The sequence below is a fragment of the Callithrix jacchus genome, chromosome 9 (assembly GCF_049354715.1).
Source record: "Callithrix jacchus isolate 240 chromosome 9, calJac240_pri, whole genome shotgun sequence".
NCBI classification, from domain to species: domain Eukaryota; kingdom Metazoa; phylum Chordata; class Mammalia; order Primates; family Cebidae; genus Callithrix; species Callithrix jacchus.
The window spans coordinates 2,850,626-2,875,339 of NC_133510.1; the positions used below are offsets into that span (position 1 = coordinate 2,850,626).

The window sequence follows — 24,714 nt, forward strand, 5'->3', positions numbered from 1 at the left end:
CACTGTAAGAAAACTACTTTACAATGAAATGAATATGTTCTTTACAAGTTATCTTTGATAGACTTAAAGATGGAAACTGAAAACCTGAAAGCACAAATGCTTGAAGAAGCATTTCCTCATTTTCCTAAAGTGTCATAATCACTAAATATTTATTTACGGTATTCCATACACCTGGCAATTAGATTGTGCTGTAAGTTCAGTGGTTTTCAACTAGAAGCAAATTTGCCTCCCAGGAGACATTTGATGATGTCTGGAGATGTTTTTCTTATCATAATGTAGGAACTGGGGGTGTTGTTTCTGGCCTCTACAAGGTAGGGACCAGGGATGCTGGAGAAATAATACACTGTGTGGGTTCAGCTGTTAAAGAGAAACACTGTTGTGCCTTCTCTGAGGACAAAGATAAATGTCTCTCCATCCTCTTGACACTGTGTGTCCTGTGGATATTGTCAACCATATCCCTATTATGACAGATTTGCTAAAAACTGTGTCTTGCAGTTTGCCAGTGAAAATTAAAGACATACTAAACAGGAAGTAAATAAAAGAAACTTCGAAGTGCGGGGAAAGAGTAAAAAACAATTGTCCAACAGTACGGAACTGAAGGATAAGCTTTAAATATCAGAATGGAGAAGATAGATATGATAGTTAGGTCCCTTCCTGTCACTATTACATGCAATGACAAGGCCCTCCCCACAGTGAGGCCCTAGGCAAATATGTTTTGTGTGGTCCCTGTTAGTACAAGCAAAATGTAAACAAATTTTACAAAACAACAAGCAAAAGAAAAACCCCAAACCAAACTGTCTTTGGAGAGTTGCCAAAAATTAAACAATTATTGGAAGAATTTCTCAACTAGTATTGATAGTCGTTAGGTTGATATATGGAAAAATGAAAAAGGAAAAAGAAATACAAGGACATTATGGGCCGGGCGCGGTGGCTCAAGCCTGTAATCCCAGCACTTTGGGAGGCTGAGGCGGGTGGATCACGAGGTCAAGAGATCGAGACCATCCTGGCCAACATGGTGAAACCCCGTCTCTACTAAAAATACAAAAAATTAGCTGGGCATGGTGGCGCGTGCCTGTAATCCCAGCTACTCAGGAGGCTGAGGCAGGAGAATTGCCTGAACCCAGGAGGCGGAGGTTGCGGTGAGCCGAGATCGCGCCATTGCACTCCAGCCTGGGTAACAAGAGCGAAACTCCGTCTCAAAAAAAAAAAAAAAAAAAAAAAGACATTATGTTCGTAGAAAAAGTAGCAATGGCAGCTAGCTCTAGGGCATAAATTATTCCCTAGTAACGTGTCTGGCATTTGCAAGATGTAATAATGAGCTCCCAGTCTGCTCACATTAATCCCTTGGAACAAATTCCTGGGAAATATGGCTGGTCATCTTTCTAAAATGTATTAAAAGGAATTAACTTCAATAAATAAATATGGCATTACTCCAGATAAATCTGAAAAGGCATTTAAATTACTCTCCACATTCTCTTATCAAAAACAAATGATTGAACCTGGAAAAGAACTGACCTGTCACCGAACCAGGCCATTAGTAGGCTAACAGTTAGGTTAATCAACGTCAGTAGCTACTATTAACAGATCCATTCCCTTGAAATGATACGCAAAAAAAAGTAAAGCGCAATGACTCCCCAGCAGAATTCATCCTTGCGACTCAGCATTATGCCATAGAGGATAACTAATGTAGGTATCTGCTCCTGAGTCTGGAATTCTTACCGTTTGCTGCCTCCAGGACTTGTTAAACCGTGAAGATACGCTCCGAAATAGGCTATGGAGCATTTTGAAGCATACTGATAGTCCACTGCATTTAATGACATTTCCACTGGAATACTCAGCTGTCTTCCTATATTTTACATATAATACTTGAATTATTTAGAATCATACAAACCAGAGTTTTATTATCTAAAAAAACACTTCAATCGTTTGAAGACTAGATGGACAACACAAAAATTTGTTTCTTGTAAGTACTTTTAAGTCCGGCTGATGGTCTGGCTGATAGTAAAATACCAATAACAAACTAAATGACTAAAAACTGGCGAGTGTTTGACTATTGATAAACAAAGACCCGAGGGTTCCAAGTATATTAAAATATTAGGAAGTTTACAAAATTCCCCAACTGAACCAAGGAACCTCAACTACGTGATAGGAAATTTATCGGCCCCTTGGAATCCTCTTCTACCATTTTTAAGGTTTTCAAAGAAAAGCGTATCTTCTGTTGCCTCTCTTTACTTCCCACTGGAAAAGTTTCCTTCAAGAATTAAATAAGAATGAAGAAAAAGCAAGTAATCGCCTTCTGAGAATTACATCCCCTGACTTCATCTGGTATTACTGGGAGCACTGCCAGCTAAGAGTCCTGCATGCTGCTGAACTTTATTATCATTTAGCATCTTTCCACCTTTCGATGATCTACTATTTGACAGTTATATACTTTTAAAAAAAGAAACAAGAAAAATCAGACAGCATTGAGGGAGCTGACAAATGACAGAATTCCTGAGAATAAAGTAGTGTAAGTCAATTTGAATGAAATAAGAGTCATATGCAATGAAGGGTTGGAAGTTACTAGAAGAAAGACAGGTATTTTTCTGTAGAACAAGTATTTGATATGAACAGTACATCTTCCTAAATTCTGTGATAATGCACATATGATACAACCTTGAAGTATAAAGGCAAATTTGAGAAAATCCCTCGTTACTTTCCCAGGGAGAAGCTAAGAGAAGCTTAACTCTATCCTAAGAAATGATTAAGGCTGACTTAAAAAAAAATGAGATGCTGCTAGACACCAACGTCATTTTGTCCATTTCTGACTCCTCAAAGGCAAAAAAAAAAGTACCTGACATGTATCCATGTTTTGCAAATCAGAGTAAAATATGTGAAAATTCATCTTGCAGGCTGGCACACTCACATCTGACACGGCTCTCTGCTTTTTACCAGACATTTCTTGATGCTCAGGAACCAAGCAACTTCCCTTTTTTTTAGATATCTAAAACCATATTTCTTCCATGTGTTTTCTAGCATTCAAGATTTTTCACTATTTTATCAACTTTATGTACTCCACCAAGAAAACTAAAGTCATTAGGTTCATAGTATCTTTTCAGTGTTACAGTATCTGTCCTTATTTTTTCTCTCTCATTCTGCTAGAAAAACCTCGATGACTTTTTGTTTCTTTGGTTTGTTTTTTGTTTTTTCTTCTTGTTTTTTTTTTAGATAGGAGTCTCACTCTTTGTCCCAGGCTGGAGTGCAGTGGCGCAATCTCGGCTCTCTGCAACCTCCGTCTCCTGGGTTCAAGCAATTCTGTCTCAGCCTCCCGAGTAGCTGGGACTACAGTCACACGCCACCAGGGCAGGCTAATTTTTGTAATTTTAGTAGAGATGGGGTTTCACCATATTGGCCAGGCTGATCACAACCTCCTGATCTCAGGTGCTACTCACCTCGGCCTCCCAAAGTGCTGGGATTACAGGCATACGCCAATGCCCCTGGCCTCTACTTTTTTTTTTTTTTTAAACTTCCCCATCAGTTCTTTTTGGTGGATTTATCCACCATTTTCGAACAGGGCCAGCTTCTCTAATATTGTGTAAATGGCTGGTATGGGGTGGGGGTGGGGTATTTCCTTACAGGAAAATACATGAAGACGTGCCAAAAGGACCCCTTTGGAAGAAAGCACCTTCCCTTCCCTGGATCGCACCATTCCCTCAGTCCTTAATCAGCTACTGAGAATTTTCAGTGTTTTCTTTCCCACACTAATTCTTTTCATCTGCCAGTAATTAAGACACACATCTCACCTTAGCAGTAACAATAAATGAATAAATAAATAAATCACTCTTGCTACCACCTCTTTCTGCAATCTCAACTTTCTTTTAAAACAAAGCTCCCCCAAGAGATCCTTCTGGTATCTTTTTTTTTTTTTTTTTTTTTTGAGATGGAGTTTCACTCTTGTTACTCAGGCTGGAGTGCAATGGCGCGATCTCGGCTCACTGCAACCTCCGCCTCCTGGGTTCAGGCAATTCTCCTGCCTCAGCCTCCCGAGTAGCTGGGATTACAGGCACGCGCCACCATGCCCGGCTAATTTTTTGTATTTTTAGTAGAGACGGGGTCTCACCATGTTGACCAGGATGGTTTCGATCTCTTGACCTCGTGATCCACCCGCCTCGGCCACCCAAAGTGCTGGGATTACAGGCTTGAGCCACCGCGCCCGACTCCCTTCTAGTATTTTACACTATTCTCTTCTGCATTCTTCTTTCTCAAAACTGCTTTTTCAAAGTTCACTAATGTCCTCCTAATCACTAAACCCAAAGACATCTGCTACATGTTTTATTTTCCTGAACCCTGGTCTGGGATCTCATTCCACTCTTTGGCGTAACTACTTTCAGTTCTGAATCATTTCTCCTCCACCTGGTCTCTGGTAAGACCGTGCCTGCTCATTAACTCCCTCTTCAGCTTGCTGCTAGCCCTGACAGTGTATTTTCCAAGAATCAGACTTTTATCTGTTTTTTCTTTTAATATCCTTCCGGGAGTCTATCTACTGGTGGAGCTTAATTATCACCTGTATGATTACCATTCCCAAACTGACACCTTTTGTTCTACTCAGGCTTCGAGCTGTTTATCTGAAACCTCATTTTGGAATTGTCAACTTCATGTGTCACTTAACACTGTTAACACTGAACTCACATTCTTCCATCTAAGCTGTTCTGTGTTAATAGCCCTAATTCTTACAGTAGTCAGTTTCAAACTCTTCATCCTTCTAACTTCCTCTGCCTACCTAATCAATACAGTAGAGCATTCTCCAGATCAAACAGTAATTGCTACAGCAATTACCATCCAACAACTGTTTATACAAAAGTTAATTAAAAATTCACATGTATTCAAATGTGTCCCACACTCTTCTCAGTGCAGACATTTACCAAAGCCTTTTCATCCATCTTTTCCTCCCCTCTGTACTTTTGAAAGCTTACCCATCCTTAAAGCCACATCTCAGACATCACCAGTTCTCAGAGGTATTTCCTAGACTACTAGGGAAAAGGAAATAATCTTCCACCTAAATCCTACCTCACTTTGTATATATGAAGTCTTTTTTTAAACGGAGTCTTGCTCTGTTGCCCAGGCTGGAGTGCAGTGGTGTGATCTTGACTCACTACAACCTATGCCTCCCTGGTTCAAGCAATTCTCCTGCCTCAACCTACCAAGTAGCTGGGATTACAGGCACCCACCACCATGCCCGGCTAATTTTTATTATTATTAATATTATTTTTAGTTTGTATTTTTAATAGAGACAGGGTTTCACCATGTTGAACAGGCTGGTCTTGAACTCCTAACTGCTGGTGATCTGCCTGCCTTCGCCTCCCACTGTATATATACAGTCTATATGTCACTTATTGATGGGGATTTTGTTGTGGGAACATCATGGAGTATATTTACACAAACCAGATGGTGCAGCCTTTTACATGCCTAGGCTATATGCTATAACCTGTTGCCCCTAAGCTACAAATCTGCGCTGTTACTGTACTGAATACTGAAGGCAATTGTGACAAATATTTGTGTATCTAAACATATAAAACACATAGTGAAAACATGCTATTATAATCTTGTGTGACCTCCATCATATACATTGTCATTTACAGATATGGCGACATACCCTACATACCATATGTAATGTTGCATCTACCAGATTGCCTTATATGTGAATTATATATATGAATCTTGCTCTAATTTCCCACCATAATTTGTGAGCTCTTGCAAAGCAATAACCTTGTCTTTCAACTTTTCTTCAGTTAGACAGACTACAGAGCTATACACATAGCAAGCACTTAGAAACTAGTTCTAAATTAGGCCGGGCGCGGTGGCTCAAGCCTGTAATCCCAGCACTTTGGGAGGCCGAGGCAGGTGGATCACAAGGTCAAGAGATCGAGACCATCCTGGTCAACATGGTGAAACCCCGTCTCTACTAAAAATACAAAAAATTAGCTGGGCATGGTGGCGTGTGCCTGTAATCCCAGCTACTCAGGAGGCTGAGGCAGGAGAATTGCCTGAACCCAGGAGGCGGAGGCTGCAGTGAACCGAGATGGTGCCATTGCACTCCAGCCTGGGTAACAAGAGTGAAACTCTGTCTCAAAAAAAAAAAAAATTAAAAATAAAAATAAATAAATGAACTAGTTCTAAATTAACTGAGACAGAATTTGAGCAAGGCTTTGGAGTAAAGTATTAAGGGGTCTGTGTTCAAGTGCACCTGTCTGAAATTCCCTTTGAAAAGGTAGAAGGTTTTAGACATACTCACCAAGAAGATAAGAGCAACAACAGAAAGGAGCAATGATCCAAAACACAACGCGTTACTGTTATTATTTTGCAGTAGACAATTGGAAGCAGATAAGAGGTTATTACTCAAGGCTTAATATATCTACCAGAAATTTCCAAAATCTTCGGAAATTCTCTTTCTTTTTAATGTTTTTTGTCAAGGTTCTTACTGTTCTGATCTTTTGGTGTGCTGTGTTTGCTTTTTACTTTGAGAGATTTCATCTGAGTTGAGGAATCAAAATGGGACAAAGGTATACTATATTTGGAATAGCTATTTTGCTGGTTAAGAGATCCAGGAAAGATCTGATGTTTATAATGGTAATTCATGCAAGCCTATTTCAAAGCTTTTGCTTTTCAGAACAATCTTGGGCTTTCAAATATAATCTAACTTTATTTATAAAAATAGTTTATGTTTATATGTGGAATTCTCACATTTTCTAGCTATATGCAATATTAGGAATTTAAAAATTTTTGTTCTTTTTATGTGGAAAATTAACAAAAGCAGTACTATAGAATTGTGAGGGTTTTTTGGGGTCAGTTTATATTGACATAGTGACCTATCTAAACCTGAAGATACATTACACCAAAGTAAGAAAAATAGAGAGTAAATAATATATATTTTAAACAATGATTTTCTACATACAACACGACATTGCTTTGAAAGAACATGTCCTCAACAGCTTGCCTGATACTCCCAACATTCTGAATATCAGAAGGTTTCGGCGGCAATCACCAGAAACCACGGACCTTCTTACCTACACTTGTCTTTACTTTTTTACTGGCTTAGAATCACAAAGAATTTACTGTATGTTAATTTAATCCCTTCATGACTGACCTTGCAGCAAATTCTTCTGAAAATTTTACAGATGTGTCCAGAGGGAGAGTTTTCAGAGAAAATGAAAGGGAGGTGAGAGTGAAGGAAAGAAAGCCAGGCATAAATTCCTTGGGATGATCCTAATTTAATTGGTTTACATTATTTACTCATCAAATTGATAATGGACAGAAATAAAATCAGTCATTAAAATGTGAACTAAAACAATCGATTGACTTGGTTTTATTTTCCTAGTGACCTAAATTAAATAGAGTTATTCATACAAAAGTAATGACAACACAAGAACACATCAGCTTTGGAAAACACTTGAGAGAAGCCCTCACTTCCCAATAAGCTTTCATTTACAGTATTGCATATTCAACTGTCTTTTATAAATTATATTTTTTTAGTAGCAAATACAAAAGGTGTGCCACAGAAGCAATAATTTCCACCCACTTAATTTTTATTTTGCATGTTTACAGTCAGGTATACATAGGCTGCCGTGAGATAAATTATTTTTATATTTCTTTACAAAGTGCTCTAGGAGGAGAAATAATTTTCTTAGTGTAAAGCTCAGCCTTTATTCTGTCAGGGAGAGTAATTATGGAAGCAAAACAAATCCACATTGTCTAATTAGGTCATTAAAAAGCAAAAATGCGTCATGGAAGCTTTTCTCCTTGCCTAAGACATAAAGTGAGACAATGAAAACAGTCTGGTAATATAGAAAGATTTAGAATTTGTTTCTTTTCAAAAATAATAGGTCCTTTCATCTTTTTGTTTCCCTCAGATGAAGACAGTTAATTTAGAGACAAAATCTTCTAATTAGTTCAGAGTTTAGTCTGATTATATTTCAAAATATTTAACCAAAAACAGGAAGCTGAAGAGAAAAAGAAAATCCATGGAAAAAGTGTGAAAGGAACAGAATAAAGAGAGTGGGTTACTGATCAAAATGAATTCTGCAGAGACAAGATGAATATAAAATCTATATTCATATAAACACAACCAGGGATAGCAGAAAGCTCTTAAGAGGAATATCCTGGCATCTGCCTTTGGGATTTGAAATCCAGACTTTAATTATAGATAACTTAAATAAAAACAAATGGCATGGTCATTTTGCATCTTCCTCTCACTACTTTTTATTATCTCTTGAGTTTTAGAAAACTCATGGCTGAAAGCATGAAAAAGAAAAGGAAAAGAAACTTACCTGTGATCCTCGTGGCCCTCGTTTGTGGTCCCATTCTGAATGCCCCATGAGCTGTAAAGATGATAATTGTAATAAGTTAAATGACTATTTTACCTGACAAACATTTTTCCTCTTTTAAAGAATAATCAGATTGTTCCAATCTATATTAGTAATACATTAAATAGCTACTACAAATAAATTAACATACCTAAATGACTAGTAAACTCCTGGTTTGATAGCTAATATTTTAACTTCTAATCACTTTGAGAGTATTTTAATATCATTGTGTGATAAAAGAAGCTAATATATAGTCCTGTCAGGAATATCCTAGATAGATGTCCAACCATGTAAAGCTTTATTTGCATATTATTAAGCCTTTAGCTTAAGAAAATATTCTGGGTAATTAACTACTGTAGTTTAATCTACTACCACAAATGATAAGAACCAAAGGCCAAATTAGTTCAAAAATTTTTCTTCTTCAAAACTATAAAAATACGAAGAGCACTAAAGAGTGAAATTATTAAATATTTAATGTGAATGCCCACAATCACAAAATGTAGATTTTTAATAATAACCTATAATATATTATGTTATTCCTATGGTGGCAATAGCCCTGGGCTACTTTGCTTACAAAGAATATTTACTTAGTGAAAATAACATTTAACATTAAGAATATTAAGGAAATACAAGATACTGACTGAGAGAAATGAAACCAGTCATTTGTCAGTAATCTCATTACTCATGAGTACCAACTGAAGAAGTATTTACAACTAACAAGATGGACTATACATAAATTTATATACATTATTAACATTCCTATATAACAGCAATGACTGTTTAGTAGGCTTAACAATGAACAACAGAGCTGTTCACAATAGCAACAAAAATAACATGCCTTTGAACATTATCAGGAAATATTTGATAATCATATGCAGAAAATGGTTAAAATGTACTGATGGACGTATAGTGCTAGTGGTGAAGAAGATTTAATTCTATAAACTATTGAGTGCTCAGTTCTACTCAAACAAATTTAACTAGATTTCAGGTCTAATTAGTTTTCAATCAAAAGTGAATAGTGTTTTTAATTTTAGAAAATCATAAATTTCATTAGAGAATATAAACATATATCACCAGTATGTCAGATGAGTGCAGAGATACAACAGATAACATGGGAACTCATGATGTTATAGAATGCACTGAAGTTTGCCAGGAGGGTAGATTTAGGTAATCTCACCAAACTCAGAGAAAGTTAAAACTATGATAGATGATGGATGTTAATTTACTCGACCTTAGTGACTACTTTACATTGTAAACATGCATCAAAACATCATGTTGTACATCTCAGGTATATACAATAAAAAAGAATCCATTAGAGGGCCGGGCATGGTGGTTCATGTCTGCAATTCTAGCACTTTGGGAGGCCGAGGCAGGAGGATTACCTGAGGTGAGGAGTTCAAGATCAGATAGGCCAATCCCGTCTCCACTAAAAGTACAAAAACAAGACAGGTGTGGTGGGGTGCACCTGTAGCCCCAGCTACCTGGGCGGCTGAGGCAGGGGAATTGCTTGAACCTGGGAGGCAGAGGTTGTAGTGAGCCAAGATCGCGCCACTGCACTCAGCCTAAATAACAAAGTGAGACTCTCTCTTAAAAAATAAAAAATCAAATCCATTAAAAAATTTTACAAGTGATGAAAATACCTTTCTGGTTATCAAAATATATTATAAAATGTAACCAAAATTCGGGATAATGGTTTAGCATTCAAAATGTAAATGAATGAAATAGTTTGAAATAAATATACATATGTGTACCAACAAAACATAAAAAAGAAAATATCAAAAATATTTTGTAATTGATCTATTTGGCTAATGACTAAAAAGGAGTTCCTGACCAGCCTGACCAACATGGTGAAACCCCTTCTCTACTAATAATACAAACATTAGCTGGGCATGGTGGGGCATGCCTGTAATCCCAGAGCTTGGGGGCTGAGGTAGGAGAATCGCTTGAACCCAGGAGGCCAAGATTGTGCTGCTTCACTCCAGCCTGGGGGACAGAGTGAGACCCTGTCTCAAAAACAAAAAAAAAAAAAAAAAAAGAAAGAAAAAGAAAAAGGGACTTTTGAGAGAAAAAAAAATAATTAGAGCCTAACCTTATAACAAATGCTAGTATTAATTATAGATTTGAGAGAGAAATTTTTAAAAAATGAAACTGGAAATATAAAATAGAATAAAATCCAGGTTAATATTCAACCTATCTTGGAAAATAAAGAAATCTAAATCTTTTTAATATTTTTATTACAAAAGAGGGCAAATTGATTTGGCTATATAAAACTTTGGAGTATTTGCACAAATGTCACATTGGTAAAATATCTGTGGTAAATGGTATGTAAACAGTAATATTTTCAGAATATTAAGTGTTCTTACAAATTTGAAAGATGTTATATATTGCACTGAAGTTTGCTAGGAGTAAGTTGAGAGAACCACAGTAGTAAATTGAGGGAAAAGTAAGAACAATTTATATAATAAATAAATCTGTGGAAAGAAACTTAACTTCATTGGAAGTGAAAGAAATTCAATATAAAGAATGACAAGATAGTACTATTGCCTATTATGTCAGCAAATTAATACCTGAATATTTGGAAAGGAGGGAGGAAACTAAGCACATATACTGCTGGTATTTAACCAACATAGACATGTATACGCTGCGTGTATATATTCTCACATATGTAAACTATATATAATACATAGATTCTTAAAAGTTTCATACCGTTTGAACCAGTAAACTAAGATATAAAATTAATACCTGAATATTTGGAAAGGAGGGAGTAAACTAAGCACATATACTGCTGGTATTTAACCAACATATACATGTATACGCTGCGTGTATATATTCTCACATATATAAACTATATATAATAATAGATTCTTAAAAGTTTCATACCGTTTGAACCAGTAAACTAAGATATAAAAGTTCAGTAAGTATAATGTGCTACTAATTGTATATCCAACAAAATGGAAATTACTCAATAGATTACAGTATACAAAATAATGACATACGGCAATTAAAATTTGGCTTCCAAGACCTTTATAAAAAAGAACGTGTGAAATGTTCATAGTAAAATAAGTAAAAAATACAACAAAGTCATTGAAGAAATTTTAAGCTACTCCTTTTTAAAAGACACAATCCTTTTGAGCCTTGGAATTATGATGATGATTTAATTGCAGTTTGGCTGGCACAATTTTGGGTACATTGACCCAGATAACGATTATATAAAACGGAATGTTACACAGCAGATATTTCTTTAATGCTTTCAGTTTTTAATGTATGGATTCACTGACATCACATCGTCTCAAAAATATTTATTGATACTAATTTAAATTTGATAATATGGTTCACAAATAATAATTAACAAAATAAACAGTATGATTTAGAAACATTGAAAATCAATTAATTAATTGTTTTCTAGAACTATCAAAGACAATCCTTGACACATTTCAATAATCTTGAGACATTTATGATACCTTACATTAAAAACAGGCAAGGCCGGGCGCGGTGGCTCAAGCCTGTAATCCCAGCACTTTGGGAGGCCGAGGCGGGTGGATCACGAGGTCAAGAGATCGAGACCATCCTGGTCAACTTTGTGAAACCCCGTCTCTACTAAAAATACAAAAAATTAGCTGGGCATGGTGGTGCGAGCCTGTAATCCCAGCTATTCAGGAGGCTGAGGCAGGAGAATTGCCTGAACCCAGGAGATGGAGGTTGTGGTGAGCCGAGATCGCGCCATTGCACTCCAGCCTGGGTAACAAGAGCGAAACTCCGTCTCAAAAAAAAAAAAAAAAAACAGGCAGGTGAGATGGTTCTTTTTGGGAGTTTTAAAGTGGCAATAAACTTGAGCAGTAGGCTTCTAGTGAAATGATTTATCAAAATCTTCTGAAAGATTTATAAAAGTCTATGAAAACTGTTGTCCTCCCTACTAATGAGTTTAAACTAACAGGATCAGAAAAAGGTGGTGATTTCTCCCATCACAGTAAAAAGTGGTATATAAGTCTTACAGGCACGAGTTGCAATCCACAATACATTGATTTAAGAAGAATACTCGATGATGACAGTAAGTCAGAAAGGAGACATTTCTGCAGGACAGGAAGTAAAGGAAGTAAAGCATGTAATTCACTGCCTCCTGCCATTGGTTATCTAACGGTGATGATTTTAGTCAAAGAACAAAAACACTCAAAGTTACACTAATTTGGGTCATCACCGGAAGATAAGATCAGTTTGGCAATTTGTAAATCAGAGATTGTAAGATGAGATTCTAAAAATTCACTAAATTTGATATTTTCTTTTAAATCATGAAACAGTAAAATTTGCCAAGTGTGTTATGTATCAGAGAGTTATTTCCTAGCATTATATAACAAGCTGAGAAATATGTACAACAAAGAAATTCTTGTCTGTTCTTAAGTATTTATATATTAATGTCATCTTCATATTATATTATATCCGAAAGGTAGGAGCTGACCAAGAATGTGGATGTGGTAGTATTTTCAAATGTACACTATGGCCACTTTTTTTTCAAAGTAATAAAAAGTGTTACAGAAATCTATATCCTATGTGAAATATATTCGAAAAGGAATGAACTCTGCCTGAGAGAAATGAGATACTCTAATGTTCTACTGTCAGTAGGAGCACCAAAGGAAATAAACAGGATATTTTTCCTTTTGGATTTGAAGAAATAATACAAAGTCTTTATTATTTTTATTTTTATTTTTTTGAGACGGAGTTGCAATGGCGTGATCTTGGCTCACTGCAACCTCCGCCTCCTGGGTTCAGGCAATTCTCCTGCCTCAGCCTCCTGAGTAGCTGGGATTACAGGCACGTGCCACCATGCCCAACTAATTTTTTGTATTTTTAGTAGAGACGGGGTTTCACCATGTTGACCAGGATGGTCTCGATCTCATGACCTCGTGATCCACCCGCCTCGGCCTCCGAAAGTGCTGGGATTACAGGCTTGAGCCACTGCGCCCGGCCTATTTCTAATTAAAATAATCTGAGCCAAAATGTAGCATGTATTATTTCAGTGTATTTTCTGTCATTTTGTTTTTAATGTAAACAAAGAGGCAATGGTGGGGGTAGGGACCGCATAGCTGCCAGAGCTGCATTCCCTCCTGTGATTACAGCATTCTGGCCACTAGATGGGGCATGGGGTGGAGAGCCGGAGGTGTAAGGTTAAACTTCATATTAACACTTGATGGCATACGAATTTTTATCCTTTTTGTATTAAAAACATTTACTGTCATAAAAACATTGTCCCCAGATAATGGTTGAAAGACTAACATAAGCAGCATGTTGTCAGAATCCTTTAAAAAAAAAACTACCCTTAGTGTGAAAAACTGACTTAATATTACAGATTATTTAAAATAAAATGAGGCATCTGACTACTGCTAAGTGTCCCTGTTAAAGCATAACCATAGGGACCAAGTTTCACAAAGATATCATCCTAGCCTATTTCCTGATGTGTGATTACAACAAGTAAAAAATACTGGCTATTTACAACAAACAGTAAAGAAGACAGTTGCACATTGAAGTCGATGAATTTCAGAAGGAAATGCAAAATGATGCTGATACTATTTCAATGAGAGAGTCAAAGCACCCTTTCAATTACATAAGATTCATGTTAAGTTGCAGATGACCAGAGTAATCATCTGACATTAGCGGAGTAGCAGATAAAAGACATGAATAGGCCACAGGCAATGAGGAAAAGAAGAAACTGTGGAATTTTCCTTTCTGCAAAATAATTCATTTGGACTAAGCTTTCAAGAGAAATGAATAGCAGCATGCTACTTAAGCAATTCTGGGAAAAGAGAAAGTTTATTGAGATTATATGATATTCTGGAGAAGGAATGCTTATGATTTTAAGATTAGTTATATAAAGTTGCTAGAACTATCAAGCAGACAGGGAGACACTGAGACTGGAAAAATAAATAAAAGTAAGTTCAAATATATCCTAGTTGATAAGAGTACATGACCACTTAATTCAGGAAGAAAAAAATGTTTGTCTCTCACCATCTGTAAAAAAAATGCCCTCTGGCTATTTTATGATTACTCCTCTGGGTAATGACATTTTAATAAGCATCTTACCAGAAGGTCTGGGGATATATAGGTCACCAAGGCTATGCCTGCAAATGGCAAACAAAAATCTTCCCATCTGATGAAGAAATGTTCTAAAAATTTAAAAAAAAAAAAAAGGAGTATCTTTCTTCTCAGTTCTCATTAACCAAGGTAGGCAACAGGAAGACCCTTAAATTGATTGCAGACTTCCTTGAGAAGAAGCACAATCTATTAGAGAAAGCATTCTGAAAACCCCAACTGCTTGGGCTCAAAGTCATTTTGATCCTTATGGAATACATTCTTCTCTCTCTCTTTTATTTTTGATAATAAATTTCTACATCACAGCCTTCAGCTAACAGTATGTTACACAGCACTTAGCTCCAAGGAAAACAGACCTGCTGCCAAGCACAGAATTTAAAAAGTTCACGGGAGAAGCAAGGAAGGAGTCAGCATGGAAACAAAAAGCTTCCATCCAAGCAGAGATATTTTTAACAATAGCATGAGAAATAAAGATCGCGGTGAGTATATTCCTGTAGGAAAAGTATTTTCCTTTAATGCTTACATGTTTTTCTTCTGTTGTTTGTTTACATAAAAATCAATGCCTTTTTAGGAACTTATTGGGAGAAACAATTCACACAACGATTACTAAAGAGGTGAAAAGCTGAAGGACCGTAACTAGATGGGAAGTAAGAAATTCTTTGTGTGTGTGACTTAAAGAGGTGAGAAGTTTTAGATATGAAAAAAAAAGGGTAATGATGGGAACTAACAGTCGCTATAGCTTTCTTTGCACCACCCTCAAGAAAACCATTCTTTTTACAGCAGCTGAAGATGGCTAAAGCATATTTTTAAAGACATACAAAACTAACATAGATGTAAGGCTTTTTTTTTTTTTTTTTTTTTTTTTTTTTTTGTATTTTCAGTAGAGACGGGGTTTCACTATGTTGACCAGGATGGTCTCGATCTGTTGACCTCGTGATCCACCCGCCCCGGCCTCCCAAAGTGCTGGGATTACAGGCGTGAGCCACCGCGCCCGGCCCAGATGTAAGGCTTTAAAGGTTACCACACGGTTCACCTTTTGTTTCACCATTTACCCATTAAGCAAATATGTATTAAATGCCTGTTGTGTGCACAGCCCTGTTCTAGGGACCAACTGTATGTCACTGAACAAAACAAGATGTGGCTGGGCGCGGTGGCTCAAGCCTGTAATCCCAGTACTTTGGGAGGCCGAGGCGGGTGGATCACGAGGTCATGAGATCGAGACCATCCTGGTCAACATGGTGAAACCCCGTCTCTACTAAAAATACAAAAAATTAGCTGGGCATGGTGGTGCGTGCCTGTAATCCCAGCTACTCGGGAGGCTGAGGCAGGAGAATTGCTTGAACCCAGGAGGCGGAGGTTGCGGTGAGCCGAGATCGCGCCATTGCACTCCAGCCTGAGTAACAAGAGTGAAACTCTGTATCAAAAAAAAAAAAAAACAAGATGTATCTCTGTCTCCTGGCTATGACATTTTAGTGAAGGCAGAAGATAAACACATAAACATAATATACCAGGTGGTGATAAAGCTGTGAAGAGCTTAGGATAGAATAAACGTAGGGAGAGCGAGTGGGGTAATGGATGGTACGGCTGGAAGCAGAGGTAAGTTTATGTAAGTACAGTAGATCGGAGAAGCCCTTTCTGAAAAAGAGACATTTTATCAGATAATTGTATAAAGAGCCAGACAGAGGAAAGAGAAGATGAAAAGGCCCGGAAGCAGGAACAGGAGTGGTACCTCAGGAGCAGCAAAGCATCTCTATGCCAAAATTCAGAAAGGAGTTGGGTTTTTGTGATCATAGCTAAACATTTGGTATTTAATATTTTCCTGTAGTATAAAGTTAATCATTAGCTTCAGTAATTAAAAATTACAAGAAAAAATTCTCTAGAGAAATACTAATACATCAGGGATTCTTCCATCCCCAAACTCTTACTTAGCTCCATTCAATACAATAAGAATTGACAGAATATGTCCCACATGCCGCAAAGGCACTCTTAGTCATACTACATAATTTCATTGTCCGTTCACATATGGGTTTTGTTTTTCAAGAGTCACAAAATGGATAAGAGGAGGGGTTAGAACCACATCTACTCTGATGAGCACAGTTTTCGACTTCATAAGAAACTAAAAGCTCTTCTTTGACCTTGGCGTGTTTGATTGGATTCTTTCCTTGGCGTACTCTTTCCTTAATTTCTATACTACTTATAAATATATGTAAGTATAAATAAACGCTCTGTGCAGCATTCCATGTGAGATGAGCCTGCAGCTTCTACCAGAGGCCAGTGCTCTGGACTGGGACAATCTCTTGTAGTTTAGGCCAGCTCAGCCCTTGTTTAGTCTTTTTGTGAAATTGTCCTTTTCTATTTTTCTTTTGGTGTTCCTTTTCTGGATCTCTTATTATTCATGGAGTAAGAACATCAAAATTACCTTGCATTCTTTAGAAAACAAATGGTGGATATCTGCATTTGGTCCGGGGCTTAGGCCAAAAAAGCTGGACAGATTTCCTGGGGTTCCCATATACCGTTTCTCAGCCCTCCAGGCATCAATACTGGGGTTTGGGATCTAGAAAGACCTAATACAGGTGGTGCTGAAAAAATTTACCCACCTGTATACTTTTTTTTAAAACCTCTGCTGGCAGGAACCGCCTGCATAACTTATTTACAAACTAGTAGACCACGTCAACCTTCTGTGGGTGAAACGGAGTGACTAGCAGCCATCGTCTCGTAAACAGAATGCCTTGATTATAGCTACTTCATCGCATCTCCCACTCCTCAGATCAATGCCATTTACAAGGTATTATCAAGTGATGTTGACAACTTCATGGGGAGACGAGAGGACGTTGTTACATTATACAAAATACAGCAAAAAGCCGTAAAAATATCCATTAGGCATCTCTCCACAAAAGTTTTCCTTTTTGTCTTTTTTTTAAAGTCTTGTGTGGGATTTTGGTTGCTTGTTTGTTGGCAGCCACCACCTCTTACCGTTTACCCTGGGAATAGGGTAAGAAGAGTGTGTCTTTTTCTTTTCTTTTCTTTTAACGGAGTCTCGCTCTTGTTACCCAGGCTGGAGAGCAATGGTGTGATCTCGGCTCACCGCAACCTCCGCCTCCTGGGTTCAGGCAGTTCTCCTGCCTCAGCCTCCTGAGTAGCTGGGATTACAGGCACGCGCCACCATGCCCAGCTAATTTTTTGTATTTTTAGTAGAGACGGGTTTTCACCATGTTGACCAGGATGGTCTCGATCTCTTGACCTCGTGATCCATCTGCCTCGGCCTCCCAAAGTGCTGGGATTACAGGCTTGAGCCACCACGCCCGGCCGAGTGTGTCTTTTTCAACATCCTGGTGCCTTTCCTCCAGGATCTTTCTCAGGATCTAAAACTCTTACTGTTTCTCAAACAATTTAGCTTTCTGCTGTATTCCTCATCTTAAACCCTCACACAAATTAACAGAACAAACGGATTCCTAAGAATTCTTAAATTTGACCCTCCTTGTTTTAAAAAACACTGAGAGCCTGAATATACAGCATTGTGGCTGAAATTAACAGATATGTTGGTGATAACTACCTAAGTTCCATTCACTTGGTTGATACGAAATCCCTGATTCGGACTCTTAGCATTTCAATAGAGCAGCCAGTTTAAATTTCAGAAGTACTAGGAATGAGAAGGCTTCAGACAGAGGCAAACTCAGATATTCTAGAGTTTGACATTCCAGCCTCTCTACGACAGTTTCTATATCTATTTCTGATAATGATGCCCCCGTACACTGGTTTAGAATGTTTCCATAATTCTATTTCTGTCCCTGTTATCACAATGATAATAATTACCCCAAACCTATATGCTGCCACGAATCTAACAACGCTTCCATTATTTTCACTTAATACATCCAGTTTACCTTGATTACTTGGAACTTTTACAACTTTCATTGCGAATTTGCATTTGGGGGACTATTAACAATAATGTAATCATATCAGCAGTCTCATGCTTAAGTTTTCCTGTGAGATATTTTATGAAAAATGATAAGAAAATAAAATAAGCTTGTGAAATTCTGCAAAATATCATCCGCTCTTAGAGAGGCCCAGCACTTGTTAGCATGTTAAAGTCTGAGGAACTCAAAGGAACTCGGTTGAAACATTTCTAGAAGTGTGTGATTACAGAAATTTCTTGCTTCAACGGAGATTCACAGTTTTCCATGGAACAGAAACACATTTTGAGATATATTTTTTAGTTTTATAATTTTAAATATATTATTTCATCACTGAGAAATCGTAGAGGCATATGCTCCATATTTTATGGAAATGGAAATGAGTTAAGAGAAGAGAAACAGTAACATAACCAGCAAGTGATTAAACGTGGATGAAAGTGTAGGTTGGCTGGCTGCCAATCAAACTTTTTATTCCTGCTGTGCTGCTTTCAGCAATAAATAATTACTGAGCCCAAACCAAGTATCAGTCCTTGGTACTGAAGTATACTTGTACGGAAAAAGAAAAAAACACCAGATTTGAGTCTTCAAGGAACTCATGGTTGTGGTTAATATGTGGGTGCATTTCTTTAAAATCCATTTTCCACCCTCTAATCTCCATCTCCTTTAAAACAGTGAAATAAGAGAAAAAAATGTAATGTCTCTGAAAATCCTTCCTACTATAAATTAATCATATTTTTTAATGCTGGCTAAAGAATTACCTTAAAATGTAAATTATATATCAGATGTTTAGTTATACCAAATTATCTATTAGCACATCCCAATACAAAATTTTCATTTCTGTCTTCGCCTATCCACTCATGTGTGCATTCTTTCAATATTTATTGGGGAGATATATATATAAAAATATAGAGAGAGTATAAGATATATATATATTTATACATATATCTTATATTTAAAACATATATTTAACTATATATATCTCATGCTCCAAATATATATATCTTATATTTAAAACATATATTTAAATATATATATATCTTATGCTCCATGTAAACATAAAAAATATTGAAACTGACAACGCCAAGGCACCACAGGAGTCCTGAAGTACATTCTGAATAACTAATAAAGTGTAGCCTCGATGCTATGTTAGCTCTTGAGTCCAGACTGCTTCAAATCGCACTTCCAACTGGATATTCAGTCTTACTAGATACTTGATCTTGTCAAGTTACTTAATGTCTTTGTGCCTCAGTTCCATGGCTCTATAACTTAGCTAATAATAGCATCCAATTTGCATGGTTTTGTAAGCATTAAATGAATCATTCAATTTAAAAAGCCTTAGTACAGTACCTGGTACAGAGTAAAGACTCATTAAATAGGAGCTATTATTTTTATCACTATTAATAACTATATAATCAGACAGGCATTACTGCAATCTAATTCACTGAGAAAAGTAAAATTCACATGATATATATTATTACTTTCTATTAAACTAGAACAAGAAAAACCCATTCCTTGACCACGCCGAAACACAATTTACAGAATTTGATCAATCTATAATTGAAACTTCATGCATCATTACGCAGAGTAACATGTAACGCACGTTCACAACCATGGAGTCTACTGATCAGTGGTTTTCTGCAGAGCAACGGAAAAATATAAATTTTAACATTAATGGGTCCTCTTGGGATAGCTTAATCTTCCTCGAGCATAAAGAGTAGCAAAAAGCTACTCTTTTGGGCCAGAGAGGCCCAAACAGCAAATGTTTGAAAAGATCAAGCTAGGGAAAAGCTACAAGAAAGTCTGTTCAATAAGGAAAGGACTTGCACTTTTAGGTGTATTATTATGTTAGCTGGAAACACAATCAAATTTCCAACGCAATTGGTAGGCCTGTTTATAAAAAAACAAGTAAACCAAACCAAATAAACTTACTCCAAAAATTCCATGAAAATATTTCTGAAATAACCACAATTAAACAGGTTTTAGGTTCTGAGTAGACAAAACAAAATGGTTTTCTCATGAGCTATTTAATCGAGGCATTATGAGTTTAATTTATGGGCTATATGAACTCAACTGCAGGTGAAACTCAAACCCCTAAGCACCAATGAATGTGACTACAAATCTGTATTGTACAGTTTGTTAAACTACCTCTTGCATTATTTATGTCAATTTGAGTAAATCAGTAGGAAACAATAAAGGCCTCATTTATTACTTCTAGCTCTTCACCTGTTGTCTTATGACTGGATCATGCTAATATTTCTGTTTCCCTATAGAGTTAGCTTTCATTTATAGCATGCCTCATGAAAAGGCTCATTCAAGGCTACTTCGCACAGAAAATTATTAAAACTCAGACAAACCCACTGGCACAACGTCAGGAGACTAATCTGTAAAACTGATCTCTTTTCTTAGAAAAAAATGGAGATCCTGGAGAAAATAATAAAATCCAGACCAGCCGTGGCAAAAGCTTTAACTCAACAGTATTTATGATTTCTTGCATTTGGATAGATTTAAGGGTCTTTTTCCTTCATATTTATCAAACATCGTGATATATTGCATTAAGTTTAAACAACATATAATTTCTTAGACTGTAGCATTAAAATTATGTGCTGAAAAACATAAAAATTGCTTTGATATCCAAATAGTTTACATTTATGGACCTAAAATATATAAGTCCAAGAAAACGAGAGAGAGAGAGAGAGAGAGAGAGAGAGAGAGAATGTGTATATGTGTGTGTGTGTGTGTGTGTGTGTGTGTGTGTGTGTTTGCTGTTACATATACCAACAAAACTATCTAACTCAGAGGAAAGTTCTCTACTTAAACTATCTCTTTTAGAAATGGTCTTTAAAATTGATAAATAGGTAACCTTAAAAAATAAATCTCAGTAATTAAAACATTGAATCCATTTTAAGTCTTATAAATGACAAAAACACTGAATTGGTTTTTATACGATTTTAATGCGAAAGTTACATTTTTCCAAAAATGCCTTTTGCAAAATTTTTTAAGTCTTATTTTATTCAATGCCTAATTGCATTTTTCATCAGTGCCAAAAAAATCTTCAGCAAAAAGACAAAATTCCCAACATTTTCCCTGCTACTTACTTCCTACTCCCCAGTCGGCTCGACTTTGGGAGGTGGTTGAGAAAAGCACAGGTGGACCACAGCATGTACTAGTCCCATTATATGACCCTTGGGTTTCTTATTTGTCCTCTGAAGTGGATTTGTGTGGAAAATTTAGTTCCAGCTTCAATTGGTAGATTTTAACAAGACATGCGCATTTCGTGCTCAACTTCTTAAATGCTGAAGAAAATAATTTATTCTAAGACTTGAAGATATTATTTTGACCAAGTTTAAAGTACATCTCTGCCCCTAAATTTGACCTTGCCCCTCAATTCTTCTTGGCTCCATGACCTATTTGATATGTTGAAAGTAATTTCATGGGTTTATTTACAATAAACTGGTGCTTTTTTGTAGAAACAGGTTTTATTGCAAATGTATTCCTCTTAGTGATATATTATGCAGACCTCTATTTAGGGATAAAGAAAATAAAGTGAAACAGATAATTTGGCAAAGAAAAGGAAAGAGAAAAAAGAAAAGTATGATCTAAAACTGTAATTAACTGAAGTAGTCAGAATTGCAGGTGCAGAAATAATTAACCAGGTACTTCTCTGTTTCGGTTCCTACCACAAGTACAAGAACGGAGAAACTTATTCATTCTTTCCATTATTTCAACCAAATACAGCGTACTCTCTATCCTTGACAAAAGGCAAAAAATACATAAATAGAGGTTAAGGTATGGTGACTTGTGGCTGTAATCCCAGCACTTTGAGAGACTGAGGTGAGAGTATCACTTGAGGAGGCCAGGAGTTTGAGACAAGCCTGGGCAACATAGTGAGACCTCCGTCTCTACGAAAGTATTTTAAAAATTAGTCAGGTGTGGTGCTTTGCACCTGGTAATCCTAGCTATTCTGGATGCCGAGGCAAGAGGATTGCTTGAGCCCAGGAGTTGGAGGCTATAGTGAGCTATGATCGTGCTACTGTACTCCAGCCTGGATGACAGAGGGACACCCTGTCTCTTAAAAAAGTAAGTTACCAATGTCCTTTTCAATTTGAATTAATAATATCCAGTTAATAGGATACCTGGCTTTTTTGATTATATATTGAAATGGAAAACTCTAAATTATTTTAGGAGTGGAAGGGTCTTAAACATACGATTTAAAAAATATATTAAATACACTTTCTTTGCTTTAATCATAATTTGGAGTATTAAATGTTTTTCCACAAAACATGTTTTACCATTAATTGCATTCCAGAAAAGGAGCAGAAGAATGGGACAAGGCAAAGAAAAAAAATCTGCACATTATCACCACGTCCCGGCCAAAGTTTTCCTAATGAAATTTCCATGAAAAAAATCTTTAGTTTCACATTATTTGTGGAGAAATTTAAGAAGTGGAATTAAGAATCACAATGCGAATGCTTAAATTTCTCCACAGACATGGACGGAAACAAATTCAAACATGATCAGAAAGTCACATTTGAAAACTGAAAGCTACTATCACTGCAGAGGAGCAATGGGGTGACTTTCCTGATAGCCTCAGTTTACACTTTTGCAGAAGTTGTCCTGAAGGAATGGCTATTCCTGTGCTATTTCTGGTTGCAGGTGTACCCCTATGCCCAAGAGAGCAAATTCAATTTTTCGGAGTCAGTAGGTTACACAAAGTATAATCACAACTTTAACAGCATAGCTAAACTGGACTTCCCAGCTTGAGTTTGTAACAATTTTCCTCCATCAAGCTACTGTTATTCTAACTAAATTTATTTTTTAGCAATTCCATATTTCAGAGTTCATTAGAACCAGAAACTAGATTCCTTATAATAGTCCAGTCCAAAATGCAACATACAAAGACAATTTTTACTTTGAAAGAGAAAGATGGTCAGAGGAGGCTCGGAGAAACTGTGCTATGTATTCAATTCCTAAGTCACTAATAGACAATGTGGGTAAAAATGGAATCCATTAAATTGGCAGAGATCTTATTTCCAGGCTTTTACTTGCTGTTTTAACAATCCAGTCCTGTTATACAATTTACCTCCATAGTTTACAACACTGTGATTAAGGGTGGACTCTGGAGCTGAATTTCTTACAATCAAATCCCAGTTTCATTTCTTACCAGCTCTGTGAATCTGGATAAATTATTTTATAATTTCTAGGTGAAGTTTCCTCATTTGCAAAATGGAGATAATAAGGCTACCTACTTCACGTAATTTCTGTGAACTCCAGATGAGATAATCAATGTAACGTCATTCAACGGCTTCTCATTTATTTTAGAATTACATTTGATTTCACTGATACAACCTAAAGGTTTGGATGCTGTTCATCTTGTTTCAATAGTGGAAACATTATTGATCTTATTTGCTATGTGGCATATAATTGGTGTGTGTTAAGGAATTCAATATATGCTTTTTAAAAAGAATAACTGATTGGTTTTGTACAGAAAAAAATGTAGTAAGGCCAGATGCAGTGGTTTACACTTGTAATCTCAATATTTTGGGAGGCCAAAGTCAGAGGATCACTTGAGCCCAGAGACCAGCCTCAACAATGCAGTGGGATCATGCATCTACATAAAATTTAAAAAATTATCCAGGCGTGGTGGCACACGCCTATAGTCTCAGCTACTTGGGAGGCTGAGGCAGGAGAATTGCTTGAACTCAGGTGATTTAGGCTACAATAAGATTTTTTAAATTCTACTGTTGAATACATAAGTTGTAAAGAATTTTTATGCCTTTACTCTCAGAATTTTTTGTCATCCTGTGCCTTGTGTTGCAAAAATGCTAGCTGTCCGTCCTGTATATATTGTATCCTTCTTCCTTAACCACAGAACTCCAGTTCTCATAGAGGTGGCAGTGGGTCCAGGTAAGAAATTACTTCTCGCAACCTCAACTCCCTTACAGATCAAGAGATCATGGAACACAGTCCTGGTTAATAAGATACAGGCAGAAACTGTGTGAAGCTTCTAAAAAAAGTCTTTAAAACGGGAAAAACTTGGCTAGCTTGTGTCTTTTGCCTTTCTGCCTTCCCGTTGTTGCTGCCCAGAAGCAATAAAGGATTCTGGAGATAGAGCAATGATCATCTGACACAAGGGACCAAGAAGGAAAGATAATTCCCTCTGCCCCAACATCTTGAAAATGTCATCATTAAGCTCTATTTGAGCAGAAGTATACAAATACACACACACACAAACACAAACGTGTGATTTTTTTATGGCAGGCAGCAAATACATACTGGAAAAGGCCCTGGAAATGGAAAAGAAATAGAACTACACACTTTAGCTGACTGTGAATTTTCTCTGAAGTAAAAGCGTATCTTTCTAATGATCTGATTGTTAGAAACCA

The 24,714-nt window shown here is 36.7% G+C and overlaps 1 protein-coding gene across 5 annotated transcripts in view; it reads right to left on the reverse strand.

Moving 5' to 3' along the window:
- The window catches only part of PDE3A (phosphodiesterase 3A), a 337,466-nt gene that overhangs the window by 114,856 nt on the left and 197,896 nt on the right, over positions 1–24,714 (reverse strand). For all 5 annotated transcript variants that reach the window (XM_035255181.3, XM_054237914.2, XM_035255182.3 and 2 more), the window contains exon 2: positions 8,304–8,354. In XM_035255181.3, coding sequence (XP_035111072.3) covers positions 8,304–8,354 — 51 coding nt within the window. The remainder of the gene's footprint in view (positions 1–8,303; positions 8,355–24,714) is intronic.